This window comes from Felis catus, chromosome B4 (genome assembly GCF_018350175.1).
Source record: "Felis catus isolate Fca126 chromosome B4, F.catus_Fca126_mat1.0, whole genome shotgun sequence".
NCBI lineage: Eukaryota > Metazoa > Chordata > Mammalia > Carnivora > Felidae > Felis > Felis catus.
The window spans coordinates 48,467,990-48,483,543 of NC_058374.1; the positions used below are offsets into that span (position 1 = coordinate 48,467,990).

The 15,554-nt window shown below is 41.5% G+C and overlaps 1 protein-coding gene across 16 annotated transcripts in view; it reads right to left on the reverse strand.

The window, feature by feature from the left end:
• Nucleotides 1–15,554, reverse strand: part of GUCY2C (guanylate cyclase 2C) — a 140,937-nt gene that overhangs the window by 16,603 nt on the left and 108,780 nt on the right. For all 16 annotated transcript variants that reach the window (XM_045061416.1, XM_045061421.1, XM_045061419.1 and 13 more), the window contains 8 exons: nt 15,026–15,131; nt 12,084–12,146; nt 11,440–11,511; nt 10,869–10,973; nt 5,948–6,034; nt 4,740–4,872; nt 2,569–2,706; nt 1,666–1,754 (listed from right to left, as the gene is read on the reverse strand). In XM_045061416.1, coding sequence (XP_044917351.1) covers nt 1,666–1,754; nt 2,569–2,706; nt 4,740–4,872; nt 5,948–6,034; nt 10,869–10,973; nt 11,440–11,511; nt 12,084–12,146; nt 15,026–15,131 — 793 coding nt within the window. The remainder of the gene's footprint in view (nt 1–1,665; nt 1,755–2,568; nt 2,707–4,739; nt 4,873–5,947; nt 6,035–10,868; nt 10,974–11,439; nt 11,512–12,083; nt 12,147–15,025; nt 15,132–15,554) is intronic.

Here is a 15,554-nt window from a genome sequence, read left to right on the forward strand (position 1 = left end):
GAAAGAAGGGGTGGATTTGCTCAGGGGGTGGTATCTTCTCCTATTCTCTTCCCTTGATAGGAGTAATTGAGGCAGGGAGTATTTTTTTTTTTTTAAGTTTATTTACTTTGAGAGAGTGAGAGCCTGAATCCAGGGTGAGGGGCAGAGAGAGAGAGAGATGGGAGAAGAGAACGTGAAGCAGGTTCTACACTGTCCATGAGGAGCCCCACGCAGGTCCGAAACCAAGAGTAGGCCACTTAACCCGCAGAGCCACCCAAGCACCCCGAGGTAGGGAGTATTTTTAAAACATCTCAACTCTGACAATGAGGCTGAGATTGCTTAGTTCCCCTTGGGACCTTGCCTCACCCATCCCTTGGGCCCTAAATTAATGAAAAATGTGATATGGGTTTGGATGGGGCTGGATTGTCGGCAGAAAATGCTTTACAGAAGTTTGCAGGGTTTATGTGCAGTGGGTATGAGGCAGTGACTCTAATGTGAATCTCTTCCGCAAGGGCTTCCAACCACAGCGACCAGCGGAATCACCCCGAGAGGTTTCCAGTTTCCTGTGCTCACGCTCCACCCCAGAAGATTCCAATTCCCAGCAGTCCCGCCTTGGACTGGAACCATGGTCTGGAATCAAATGATCCTACTGCTGACAAATCGTCAGAAGGTCCATAGTAACCTAGTGAAACCTCACAAGGCCTGTGCGTGCGTCATTCACCTCACTTCATCTCGTCACGTGAGCACTTGATCATCTCACGTCATCACAAGAAGGGTGAGCACAGTACAAAAGGATATTTTGAGAATGAGACCATGTTCACATAACTTCTATTACAGTATATTGTTATATTGTTACAGTTGTTCTATTTTATTATTATTCTTGTCAGTCTCTGACTGTGCCTAATTTAGAAATTAAACTCTATCAAAGGTATGTATGTCTAGGAAAAAGCCTAGTATATAGAGGGCTCAGTACTATCTGCAGTTCAGGTATCCACCGGGGGTCTTGGAATGTATCCCCTGTAGATAAGGGGGAACGACTATATACTTTTCTATTATTTTTAGATGTGGGCATATTCATTTTTTAATCAGTAGGTGGTATTTACAAGCCTAAGAAGTATATGACATGGACATCTTGATCTTTTAGCTCCTAAAAATTGAGAGGGCGATATGCGCTTCAGAAGCCAGGTCTTGAGGTGGGAGAGGTGGAAAAGGACATGGGGCTGATGACGGTGCCCAAAGAGAATGTCTGAGTCCTCGCCCCTGGATCCAGTGCATGTCACCTTATTTGGAAAAGAGGTTTGTGCAGATGTGATTCAGTAAAGGACCTTGCAATGGGAACATTATTGTGGACCACCTTGGTAGGCTCAGTGTAGTCTCATGAATCCTTATACAGGAGGGAGGTAGAGGGAGAATAGACAGAAAAGATGAAAATGGAACCAAGGAGGCAGAGATTGGAGTGTTGTGGCCACAAATCAAGGGAAGTCAGTAGCCATCAGAAGCTTCTGGAAGAAGCAAGAAATGGATTCTCCCCTAGAGCCTCTGAAGGAAGCATGACCTTGTTGACAACTTATTTCAGACTTCTGGCCTCCAGAACTATAAGGCATAAATTTCTGTTGTTTCAATCCACCAAGTTGCTGGCAATTTGTTATGGCAACACACAAAACTCATGTAGGGAAATGCACTCACTTCCAGTTCTTTCTCCTCTGCCGTTTCCAGGAACAGATCTGGGCGGAAGGGTTTTACTCCATTGGAATTCTCTACTCTGAAAATCTTCTCTGATGGGATGAGAATTATGCAAATTACAAGAAAGAATACAGCATGAAAAAATTTTAGCAGCAGCCAGACCCTGAATTGGTTCACCCACCCTGGATGGGTACCCAGTGAAAATATGGCAGAGCCCAGGCAAGCACTCAAAGAATGAATAACCACCAGGCGAGGGGTCTTATACCCACTTATACCCAGGGGGTTATTAGCTTAAGTTAAGGTTACTAAGTCTCTGAAACTTAACTTGAATACCACTACCTTTAGTATGTTTCCTCCAAGAGTCTAGCCTGCCCTCTCTACATCCCGTGGACCCCCACCCTCCAGAGAGTTAAGACCTGGGACATAATAATTGACCCCCACCTTCCAGAGAGTTAAGACCTGGGACATAATAATTACACAGTAAGCAAGGGTTGGATGAATGGAAGGAAGCATTTCCCCCTTGAGAAGACCTGTGACAAAAACTATAGATCTTCTCTCAGTAAGAACTAAAATACATATGTTGTGCCACGAGAGTGATGTAGCTCAGGTGTTAAACAGACACACACCTTTTCTTAGAATCAGAAAGGAAGGGGGGAGACCGTAAGGCAAGAGTCTTCAACCGACAGTAACACTGACAGTAACGACACCTGGTATGTTATATGCTTTTCAGAGCATTCTACCATTCTTCCTGTCAACCCCTCCAATACCCCTGTGTGACGTGCAGTGGAGATATGCCATTACTTCTGCGGATGAGGGGACTGAGCTATGGTCACAAAGAGATGAGGGTCTTGGTCAGCCTAGAATGCAGGCTCCCAGAGAGGGCAGATGGCTGAGTCCAACTCTTACCATTCTCATCCCGGCAGCTCAACGTGTAGAAGGTTTCTCTCCGCAGGATGATCTCCTGGGCAATGATCCCGTAGCTGTACACATCTCCTTTCTGGGAGATGCTGGCCTGGCGGAGGTGCTCCGGGGCTGTCCACAGGTCTGTGAATTCAGCATTGAGATTGCAAAGTTGAGGGAGCTGAGCAGCTCGTAGGTCTCCAACCTGCTTTTGTTCTTTAAGTCCCTATCCCATGCACCCTGAGTATGAGTGGCCCTGAACTTAAACGTCCCAAACTTTTGAGGGGTTTATGCTAATGCTGGTGATAGGGAGAGAATGCACACTTGCCTCTTGAGCTGACTATATAATGCCAGGATTTGGGTGAGGTCACATGGCAATGTGGTCCCCAAAACTTCTAGAATCATAGTCCTGAAAACCCTCAAGCCTACCTAGAATAGCACTTGGTGTATAGGAGTGCTCAGCAAATATTTGTAGAACTACTACAGTAGAATATGAAAGGCTGAGGATTTAATAGCTTGTGGTACATATGGCATAAACCTATGAAAGCCTTCATAAATAAAAAATACATAAATTTATATTTTTATTATAAAATATAAAATACGTATACTATATGTATATTATGCAATATGGAACATATTATGTATAACATATATGCATACCCGTTGAAAAAACAAAGAGCCTATCAGTGGTATTTTGCAGGTTGGACATACAGCCTCCAAATCAGCTATTGGCCACAGATGTGTTTTCTTGTGTTCCCACAGTATTCTTGAAAAAATAATGTATACAGTTTTCTCACATTTTACTCTGTGCCTGCTACTCATTAAAGCTTCACACAAGTGAAGTGCTCCTGTGTTCTGTGCTTGGTTCCCATAGACACTTGGGTTTTGGACCCTATCACCTAACTGAAATAGTAACACCAAGGGCATACATTCAATTTCTCTCCATCCCTTGCAAGTTTTCTAGGATCACCTAACTCCTTCTAAACTTTCTGAGATTTTCTTTTTCAATGAAAAAAATCTTTAAATTCATGTGAGGTATGATACACTTATGCTGAGGCACATTTCCCTTGTTTGGTTTTCCATCCAAATGCTCATTGCCTTTTTGAATTTATGTCTTGTTAATTTGTGTGATTTGTGATTCATATACAATTGATCCTAATGGTTTGGGGTAGAGGACAGGTAAGTGGATGAGCTTACGTTAAAACTTCAGGTAACTGACAGCACAGATTCGTAGGTATAACTGAGCGATGTTTAAGAGGATAGCATTTGATCGGCAATTCATCTGATTTTGTGTCGTGGTGAGTCATCTATTAAAGGAGACTTGTTCCACCACAGATGAACCATGCTTGACACATGGTAGGTCTTCATCAAGCACTTATTGGATTGAGTCCAATGTCATCCTACGCTTGATGTGACTGAAGAAGTAGGGGCGGAATTGAAATTTTACTTTTATTGAGAGAAAATGAAAGGATTGCAAAGTAGAATTAGAAATCGAATTTAGGTTTTTGGATCTAGGTGGTATTTTGAGGCTTTGTGGGAGTGCTAGATTTCTGAGGCTGTTTAACCCCGAGTTATAGTAAAGAATGGGTAAATGTTCAACATGAAAAGCTCTTTATACAAGATAAATCACTTTTCTTTGTGTTTCTCTTTTGGCCCTTATAACAATCCAGAAAGGGATAGGTAAGAATATATTTTACCGATAAGAGTGGGTTTTTTTCCCATTATCATAATCACAGATAAATGAATGACAATTTGGAAATAGGTCTTCTGCCTTGTATTCTATCTTCTTGGGCAAATCTCAGCCTCTGAGCCTCAATTCTGACTTATACAAAGGAAGAGAGTTAGACTAGATGATTTCTAAGGTCTCTCACTACCCTCACCTTCTCTATTTTTTCACCCTGTTCTGCTTCCACAGCCAGTAAGTTCTTCATGATTTCCTCACTGATATCCAGAAACCCATGGATGAAGGAAACCCACAGAAGAGATTTGTTCAACTCAAGAAGCACTTGTTGAAAACTGACAAAAACTGACAAGGGTGTAGTGCTGGAGAATGAGCCAGCTGTTTCCTCTTGTGGCTCCAAGTGTTTATTTTCTGATCAGTATCACCACTCCCTGACCACTTGTGAGAATTTTTTTTTTTAAGTGGGGAACTAGTAAAAATGTCATTCCTTACAGACCTTTTGTTGGAGGCAAAATGGAACTGCAGCCAAAATCAGTGATCTTTACCACCATTCTACTGTCTACCACACAGTTGGTGGATTTCAGGCGGCCATGGACTTCGGTCTTACTGGAGTGCAGGTATGACATGCCCTGTAATTTTTCAGATGGCAGGGAAACAAAGAGATATGACACTCTTCAGCTGCTTGGTGATTTTAAAGAAAGTAATAACGTTTTGAAAGCATTTCAGCATGCAGACAGAATCACACCACTAGAATTTAAATTTAGTTCCATTAATTCTCCTTTAAAAATATTGTTAATGCCCTACTACTTGCCTAAGCACTGCATCTTAAAAGGCAATTGTCTAAAGACTCTGGTTAAACAGTTATGCAGAATATGAAACAAAGGGTTGATTCTAATTTTTTTTTAAGTGTTTCTGCTTACCACTTAGTCTGTGATCTTGGGGTGTATTTCTGGTTTTCTACCTCAATAAAAATACAGACTTGCCCTTCTGAAGGGAGGGGCAATTCAATAACGAAAGGGCAAGCCTCCCCAACCCCGACCCTTTTTTTTGGTGTGGGGGGGTGGGGTGTGGTGCTGCTGTGCTTCCCTCTGGTGGCCAGAGGTGTCACTGCAGAAATTGGTCTTCAGCCTGGATCACAGCAGTGAAAAGTGGCAAAGAGGGTGGGTATCGTACAATCTTTTTAAAACCGATTCTGGTCCTAGATGACTTTCAGGCTATTTAAGGCTGTATCAAACAGCTCAATCTAGGGATTGACTTTTCTTCATTCTTGAATGAGGCCACTGGCAGCCACTTCCTTTTTTCGTATACTATCTGGGAATACACATGTCCAAATTCATTAGTGCCTTGAGCAAGAGGGTTGCCTGTCCTGAACATTTTCTCTTAAAAAGATTGTTGTCTTGCCTGAAGCGTAATATGATTTTGATTTCCAGCAAGTCTATGAAAATGTGCACCCCAAGTTCAGAGCAGGAAAAACATAATAATAAAAAGTAATAGCTTGGATATCAAACATTTATTTATACCAAATATCACATGAAGTACGTGCATTATTTATGAAATCCTCACAACAACCCTCTGACATAGGTACTATTTTTATTATCATTTTATGGATAAAGAAACCAATGCTCAGAGAGGTTGAAAACTTGCTAGACCTGTTTTCCTATGTTTAATTTTCATAAATGTCTCTTTTGTTTGTAGGTCTCTTACCTTAGCAATGTCATACAAGACCGAGATCTTAAACTCCCAATCCATGAATGTACCATCAGGGTAGGAGATGGTGTCATTTAAAACTTCCTGAACAGCAGAAAAAGAAAAGGAAGAAACTGTTGGAAGGAAGGATCCTGTGGAGATTGTTATAGGCTAATAATGATCTTCTAATCATGAGGCCTGGGGCTCAGAAGCAAACTGAAATGCCATTGTCCTGTTTTTCCTGAACATGTATTTCTTTCCTTTCCTATGAAACATCAGGTGGCTGTCGCCATAATAAAATGAGGAGGAGATACTCATCGTATTCCAAATCCTGGTTCTTCCGCCAGACAGGGGGAAAGGAATGAGCAGACACCTGCCTGGAGAATGGGCTATCACAGGTTGTGGGCTGCAGGGTCTGTTTCTCCGAAATCACACTGATGATTAGCAGGAATTGCTATTAGGGAATCCCGTCCTCTTTTTTTTCCTCACGGGACCAATTGCGTCCATTGGCTGACAGCTCTGAGTTTTCTTTACATTTACCAAGTACTCTGTCAATAAGAGCGAGTTCTTGGATTTTGTGTGAATTGTACCACCTAGAAATTTGAACTTACTGTTTTAACACGATGATGGTTCTGTGAAGATGCAGGGTTGTAGCTAAGCAATAACTATTCTTCACAGTAAAACTCTAATAACCTAATAATAGGTTCCTGTTTGGGGAAAAAGCCCAATTTGACCTTTAGTTTTAACTCAGGAACTGTACCAATGATTTCTAGTGAAGGGCGTGTAGTCATTAATCATTTCAGATAAGGCTGGTTTAGCTGCGGCTATCAGGCCCGGTTAAAGGAGGGAAATTATGGGCAGTCTCTGAAGTAATTCCTTCCCTTAGCACATGATATATTTTATATTTTTATTTATTATCTCTTCTCCCTATGGAAATGTAAACTCTGTGATACTTTTTGTTCCGTATCTTCAATATCTAGTACGGTATCTGGCATATCTAGATGTTTCATGAGTATTTGTTGCATAAATGAATCAATTGTTCCTAAACAAGGTTAGCCAAGGTTGTTATATATTTATAAGATGGGAAGCATATTGTCTTTTATCTAGGGAAACACTTGCCCATTTGTTTCCTTACAAAAGTAGGTTCTGATGGGATTTGCCAGGGACTGAAGCCTGGGGGCAGGAGGGGGATGGGACTGTAAAGTTTGCACTGGCACAGCCTTTGCTTTGAGATTCAAGACACAAAGGAGCAGTTTCCTGTAGAAGCTTCTGTCCAACATGATGCTAGAAGGGGGCCCCAGAGCACTCAGATAAATGAAGTTTCCTATCTTACAGCAGAGAGCCCAAAACACTATCTAAACATTGACTGGGCATGTTAGGGATTAAAAGGCCATGTGAAACCCTTTGACCAGGCCCTATTAATTGGTATTCTAAAATTTCCTTTCACTGAAATCGAATGATCAGATTTGGTCTAGGCTTCATATGAAAAAACATTTCTTTTTGTTGTTGTTGGTTGTTTTAAAGTTTATTGATTTTGAGAGAGAGAGAGAGAGAGAGAGAGAGAGAGAGAGAGAGACAGCACACACACGTGTGCACATATAAGCAGGGGAGGGGCAGAAAGAGAGGGAGAGAGAATCCCAAGCAGGCTCTGCACGGTCAATGTGGAGCCCAAGGCAGGCCTCAGTCTGCAAGATCATGACCTGTGCTGAAATCAAGAGTTGGACGCTCAACCAGCTGAGCCACCCAGATGCCCTGCCCGGAAAAACATTTCTATAGATGGCTCCTGACTTATGATGGCTTGACTTGCATTTTTTTTTTTTTAACTTTACAATGGTGTGAAAATGATATACATTCAGTAGAGATAATACTTCAAATTTTGAATCGGTATCTTTTCCTAGGGCTGGCAATTATGATGCTGGGTGGGCAGTGAGGCTCAGCTCCCAGTGAGCCACTGGATCAGGAGGGTAAACAACCAATATACTTACAACCATTCTGTGTCCAAACAACCACCCTGTTTTTTACTTTCAGTACAGTGTTCAGTAAGTTACATGAGATATTCAACACTGTTGTAAATAGGCTTTGTGTTAAAAGATTTTGCCCAACTGTAAGCTAATGTAAGTGTTCTGAGTGTGTTTCAGGTAGGCCAGGCTAAACTCTGCTGTTTGGTAGGTTAGGGGGATTAAATGCATTTTTGACTTAAAGATTTTTTTAACTTATGGCTTTATGGGGACATAAACCCATTGTAAATTGAGGAAGATCTGTAATTTTGAAAGACTTGAGATTTTTATTATTAGGAATGTGTGTTTATTTTATATCAGCACCAATTTGAATGATCATTTTCAGCATCAATTACAATGATTATGAGTTTTCTATGACCTTTTGATATGATGCATTATAGTAATATTTTTTCCTTTCATAGAATTAATCCTATCTGATTATATTATGGTTTTTATATACAACTGGCTTAGAGTTACTAGTATTTTATTTATATTTTTTCCATGTAATTTCATAAATGTAGTTAGTCTTTAATCATATTTTACTATCAACTTTATGCTACCTTGTTGAATGCTAAATGAATTTAGAAGATGTTCATTTTTCATTTAACATTGCAATAGTATTTACGTAGACAGTAAAGATTATTTTTTGAGGCTTAAAACAATTAAGCTGATCTGGTATTATCTGTAATGGAAATTATAATTTCTTGTATCATTATTGTCCTATTTAAGTTTTTGCTTTTTGAGTCAAATTTTCATGATCATATTGCCTCTGAAAATATTCCTTTTTTAAGATTTTATAATTTAAGTCAAATGAAGTATTCTTTCACAACTGAAAATATCTTTTTCACAGCTTTATTTTTTATCCTCACTTTTTTGTATTTTTGTTTTAAAAGTTTTAATTAGAAGTATGAGAGGCTTTTATGTTTTATATTTTAAAAACCTAATGAATGCACCTTAAAATTCTACATTTAAAAAAAATTTTTTTTTCGTGTTTTTATTTATTTTTGAGGCAGAGAGAGACAGAGCATGAGCAGGGGAGAGGCAGAGAGAGAGGGAGACACAGAATCCGAAACAGGCTCCAGTCTCTGAGCTGTCAGCACAGAGCCCGACGCGGGGCTCGAACTCAGGAACAGTGAGATCAAGACCTGAGAGGAAGTCGGATGCTTAACCAACTGAGCCACCCAGGCGCCCCTACATTTTTCAATAATAATTAATTTTATAAATTTCTTTTCCTTAGGCCATAGTTATTCTTTTAAATTTTGGCATTGAATACTTAAATTATTTGTTTTTTAAGAGAAAATGGCACTTAGGGCTATCATTTTTTTTCCCCTGGAGGATAGGTTTGAGTTTATGCTGTACATTTTGTTTAAAAAAATTTTTTTTTAATGTTTATTTTTGAGACAGAGAGAGACAGAGCATGAACAGGGGAGGGTCAGAGAGAGAAGGAGACACAGAATCTGAAACAGGCTCCGGGCTCTGAGCTGTCAGCACAGAGCCCGATGTGGCGCTCAAACCCAAAGACCGTGAGATCATGACCTGGGCTGAAGTCAGACGCTCAACCAATTGAGCCACCCAGGTGCCCCTATGCCGTATGTTTTGAAAGCTACTATTCTTTTAATTGAAGGCTATTGAAAAAAAATCTAAGTGATTAATTTAAAATTTTTATTATTTTAAAATTTTATTGTATTATGAATATTTAGATTTTTGAAGTTGCTACTGCACCCAAATTGGTAGTTTGGCTTTGTTATAGGGAGGATATGGAGGTGATTAAGAAATACTGGGTCTGAAAGTAGCCCAAAGGCAGAGTGACCACACATCCTTTTTGATTGGATCCAATTGCTTTCTATATCTGCTATTCTGACCTAATTGTTACAGTACCTCTTTCCTTCTCAAAATATCGTGATAAATTATATGGTCATCCTACCCAAAGGCATTTCAAGGACCGAAAGCTCTCATAACATATGCCCAGACAGTGCACAAGGTGAGGAGCAAATATTTCAATGCTCTTTGAAGCAGTTGCCCTGGACTCCTTTCTGCTCCTGCCCATTTCCCATTTCTAGTCCTGTTTCTGCTTGAAACCTCACTTTGTTTCTTGTACTTAATGGTTCTGTGTATGCCTGCCCTTCTGGATGACCCAGTGATTTGATATTCCTAGCTTGATGCTTGGTTCTCCCTAAGAACTCATCCCTATCTTACTTTCTCTTCCTGCTGGACTTGCTCAGCCAGAATGCCTGGCCACATCTGGCAACACCTGGGCCAGTCTCAGTCTCCCCCAAGGGAGAGAAGGGCAGGAATTTAGAATGTAGCAGAACCAGGACTAGGGACAAGTCTCTAATGCTTATTTGGTGCTATCATAATGACTATCCATTTTTCTTTTAATGTTTATTTATTTTGAGAAAGAGAGGGAGAGTGTGTGTGAGGGGCAGAAGGGCAGAGCAAAGGAGAGAGAGGGAGAGTGAGGGAGAGAGAGACAGAGAGAGAGAGAGAGAGAGAGAGAGAGAGAGAGAATCCTAAGAAGACTCCATGCTGTCAGCGCAGAGCCTGACGTGGGGCTCGAGCTCATGAACTGTGAGATCATGATCTGAGCCGAAATCAAGAGTGGGACGCTCAACTGACTGAGCCACCGGGTGCCCTTCCATTTTTCTCTTAACACAAAAAGAAGTGTGCAAGTAAAATAAAGTGAATTTAGAAGTTATCACTCACTTTTCCACATCTCTTCTCTGTTTTTTCAAGTCTACGCTCTTGACTATTTTTGTGTTTTTTTTTTTTTGTAAAATTGTAGTTAAGTTTGGTTGACAAAATCTAAGTGATCTAGTTAGTAAGCATATGGACGTAATAATTCTCTGATGTTGTTTCATGGATAAACATTTAAAATTTCTATGAAATCTTTTTTTCCCATACGGTGACCAGTTAGGAAATTGGAAATGATCGTGGCTCCTTACCCGGAGGGATCCTCTCTCGCAGTATTCGATCACCCCAAAGATCATGGTATCAAGCTTCACGGTGCCGTAGAACTTGGTTAGGTTGTAATAGTCCATCTGGAGCAACTAAGATACCATGTTTATTTACAAAGCAAGTCAGGCAGGACGGAGCACCACAGTACAATTAATATGCTAATAAAACATGTCATGTTTTAGGTCTTTGGGAAGATGTATTGTTCTTGATACATTTGAATGTCAGTACATTTCTTACTGACGCTACATCGCACTCAACAGTTTTGCTTTTATCAGCGAGGAGACTGGAATATGAACCTTTGACTATGCTCAAATCCTATCAGGGCCATTTTCCAGGACGTGCTAATAGATTTCTAGTATGTTTTACACCATCAAACACCATTCTTCCACTTCTGCTGGTAGAATTTTCAACCAAGAGGAGTATCATCACCCATTTCTTGGTCTGAGGGCTTATATGTCACCATCCCCAATAACATCTTGCGCCACTGGAGACTTTGGTGCTTGGGCAAGATGGAGTGAGCTATTTCTCACTTAAGGATTTCAAGTTGGAGACACATACCTTGTTCAATTCTATCTTCTGTTTCTCAGTGAAATTGCCATCATTGTGCTTCAGATCCTTTAGAATCACTCGCTACAAAAATCAATTGAATTAAGGAGATAATGTTGTAGCATGACCACCGATATGCATATTATAATAATTTGCTGTGGGTCTATCTTCCCAGCATACTGTAAGCTCTTGGGAGCAGTGACTATTTTATTGATATTTATATCTTAGGTGCCCAGTGCCTGCCTCAGGCTCAGGTTTGAATGTTTCTTTAAGAATAACTAAATGAAAAGGGAGGGAGGGAGAAAGGGAGGAAAGAAGATACAGAAGTCCCACATGGGACTGTTGTATTCCCACTGCAATGTGCCAAAGTAGAACACTAGGGTAGTTTGGACTGCTCTGAACTCTTCTATTTTTTCTTTTCCTTCTTTACACTCTACCACCTCTTAAAAATTCTATCTGTCTTTCAATTTTCCCACCGTTGTGAGTTTGGTACCCTTGAAGCAGAGCCCTGCCCATCCCTGTGATAAGCTCCAAGAAGAGCCCCTCAGGCCAGCCCCCACCATTGCACTGCTACCATCAGAAGCCAGGGGAATGTTGGGTAGCAGGCTTGGAACATAGCCTATTGAGAGTTCAGAGAAGCAGAGGAGACTAGTCACCTTCTTGTTGTATTTGCACTGTCGGAGTCTCTGAATTGTGTCTCGTCTCTTGTCATCATCGATCTGGCACAAGAAAAGGCTAATTATTATAGAAACTTCGTATCTTGTCCCATCTACTGCCAAAGGCAGAGTGACTCTACCAGGTGGGCCCTATCTATTGGTTCACAGCATGCTGGGCAGGCTCCCTGTCACTACTCACATTCACTCTCCAACAGGGTCTTCTTTCCAGGGATCTGCTTCTCAAGCTTAACTCTGGGTCCTCCACCCTTTACCTCCCTGCTTGTGGCCTACTGCAGCCAGGGATTTCCTTTGCTTCCTTCTCCTCTGGCCCATTCTACTGGGAATCTTGGCCTGTAGCTATAGACAGGTGCTCTTAGGGAAGTGTGTTGTGCACTTGAATTGCAAACTCGTGCCTCAGGCCCAGTTAGCAATGCAAGTGAGGACACTGGGCCGGGGGTCTAAGGAGGGCAGCTCTGGGTTCAGCCTAGAGTTGCCAGATCATCTGATTTGTCAAAAGAAGCTGGTAATGTGGATTCTCCTGTCCCATTCCAAAATTTTTATATTTGGCAATTAATTTGAAAAGATGTTAAATATTAAATGAAACACGCACACACACACACACACACACACACACACACACACACACACACCCCTACAGGCTAGATATGGCTCTTGATCTGCCAGACTTCTGGTCCAAGGGCAGAAAAAAGGTTGAAAACTATTGCCTCTTTCAATTTGGTTTGCATAAAAACCTGTGATGTATTATAATATTGGTTACAACCTATCTCATAGGACCTTTTGAAATGTGAGTGAAATAAAGTACATCAAATTCCAAGCATGATGCCTGGCACAATGCAGATTAATAAATGTCAGTTGTCTTCTCTTCCTCTTCTCATTTTACAAATGAGCTACATAAGGGTTAAATGGCACTAAGTGTCACATACGGACAGACAGCAGTATGTGAGCTTGCTGTCTTGTGTCATATTCTTTTTACTGAGCCCTTGATTAGGTCACTTAAACTATTTGAACCTTAGTAACTTATCTGGGAAATCCTAACTGACAGGGACACTGGGTATCAAATGCAATAAAGTTTGTGAAATTGTTTTACAAGCTTAAGTGTTTTATCCTCAAATGAATTATTATCATCTTCATCTTTTTTTTTTTTTCATCTGTTACTCATCCCTTTGACTTTCCTGATTTCTCTTTTTGTCTGGCTACTTTGGTTTTCTCTTCCTTTCTGTTTTAGTACAGGAATGTGCTCTTTCTCATCCCATCCCTTGGTCTTGTTTCCTTATCTCTGTCTTCAGCGCATATACAGGATTTGAACCACTGCCTGTGTGGTGGTGTGGCATTTTCCCCTCTTGCTGACTTTGGCTGATCACCTGGGGTTTTCTCCCTGCTCCACATGACTCACGGCACTGGAAGACCTCTCCTTACAGCCAGTTCCTGGCTGCCTGCTCCCCAGCCTTCCTGAAATTCAGAGTGACTCTGACTCCGCATGCCCTGAATCACCTCTGTTCTGTCCCAAAGACTTATTGTCCCAAAGACATACTCCTTAGCCAGATGAGTGGGCTAATCTGATTGAATTAACACATAAAAAATTCTGTAATGTCTGATGAGGAATGGATGGGTTATATTTCTAGGAATACTTACACCTCAAGAAGACAGAGACACGATATTTTAGGCTTTGTCAAAAAGAACAAACATGAAACGTGAGGTTTGAGACAGTGGGGGAGGCTTGTGAGGAGTGGAGGCATGGCTGGATGTGTGCAGAGGTGGGCCACGTGGCAGCCTGTGCTGGTGTCATAAGAAGCAGAGGAGTACTCGCTCCTTCTAGAGGTCTCCTCTCCACTCCGGGGGTCCTGCCAATTAGTCATTTAGGTCCAAAAATTCTCTTTTGGGAAGCCCAATAGTCTTATGATTGTCTCTACCTTTCTGTGAATTACTGCAAGGTGGATTTTATCCTGACACTTGCCTGTGACAGAGTGGTCTTTGCAAATAGAAGTTTTATGTGTGAGCTTCTGAATGCAACAGGAAGGATGTTCAGAGAAGGAGCATTACTGGAGGCAAGGGAGACCTAGTCCTCGTATAGTGTGAGGGGGTCCTAGCTCTCGGAGACAACATGCAGGAGCTGGGTGGAGTGACAAGAGCTGGTAGGGTGGCTCCAAGGACAAACCTGACCCGGCCCAAGGCTGAGAGACCCCACTCATCTCTTCACGTGGAGGTTCTGGGTCTCCCTCTTCTCTTAGTATGCTTTGGTATAAAAACTCTGATAAAAATACGGTCAAAGATAGGTTTTAGGATCTCAGCCTTCACAGTGAGATAGACCAGGTTCAAACTGTGGCCATGTTCCTGAAGTTAACCTGTTAACCTCACAGGACTCGGGCGAAGATGAAACGGGTCAATGCATCTGGCACAGGAGAAGGGCTCAGCGTCAGTTCTTACTGGCAGTAATCCTGCTCATTAGCTGTGTGTGTTCCTGCACCTGTTTCCTAACCCCACATCGTTCAGTTCCCTCATCAGCAAAGTTATGATAAAGTTTAACTCTTGAGTTCCTTGTCAGAAACACTGCGGATGAGATAATATGGATCCAGCATTGACAGCACTCAAGGGGAGGCATTATTACTGGCTGCTGTGATATTTCCTGGCTAAGGGAGAAGGCAGGCAAATATCAGCAGAGGCCTCATTCTTCAGCAATAAGCAAGATAAGCCATACATCCTTAGGATGGGCAGAGTAGTAGCCAAGGTTAAGTGGAACTCAAATTCTCTATCCTGACGTCTATGTTAGGCAATGGAGGATCAATGAAAACACGGGAAGCTGAGAATTAGAAAATGTCTAAGTTCTAGACTGTCCAACAAATGATCCCTGCTTGGCCCATTTCTTAGCACACTACCAGTCTTGTCAAATATCTGGCAAGTTGCACTAGCTCTAGCTTTCATACCTTCAGGCTAACATGGTTGGTCTCATTGGTCTCCAGAGGAAAGATATTTTCAGGAGGAATGTGGGACCATTTTTTCTGACGAAGTTCATATTCTTTCTTATATTTTCTGTGAAAGGAATAGAACCAGTCAATAGGTTTTTTATTAACATTCATGCCATTTAGCTTCTGAACACGAAGAGAAATTTAGAACACTGATATTCTCAGGTAGATATGCAGTGAGACAGGTTAGCCCCATGGTGTGACTCCATATTCTTTAGAATGGTGAATTCTGGCTATTAGTGGAGCTATAAGGATTTCTGATGTGTTTCTCCCTTCCCTTCCCTTCCCTTCCCTTCCCTTCCCTTCCCTTCCCTTCCCTTCCCTTCCCCATTGCCCCTTCCCCATCTCCCCTTCCCTTCTCTCCCCTTCCCTCCCCTCCTCTCCCCTCTCCTCAGGTCCTTCACTAAGGCAGCTCTTCACTATAATGAAGAATCTGAACTGATGATATGGAAACAGTAAGGAAAAAACAAAAAAAAAAATTAAGCTTGAA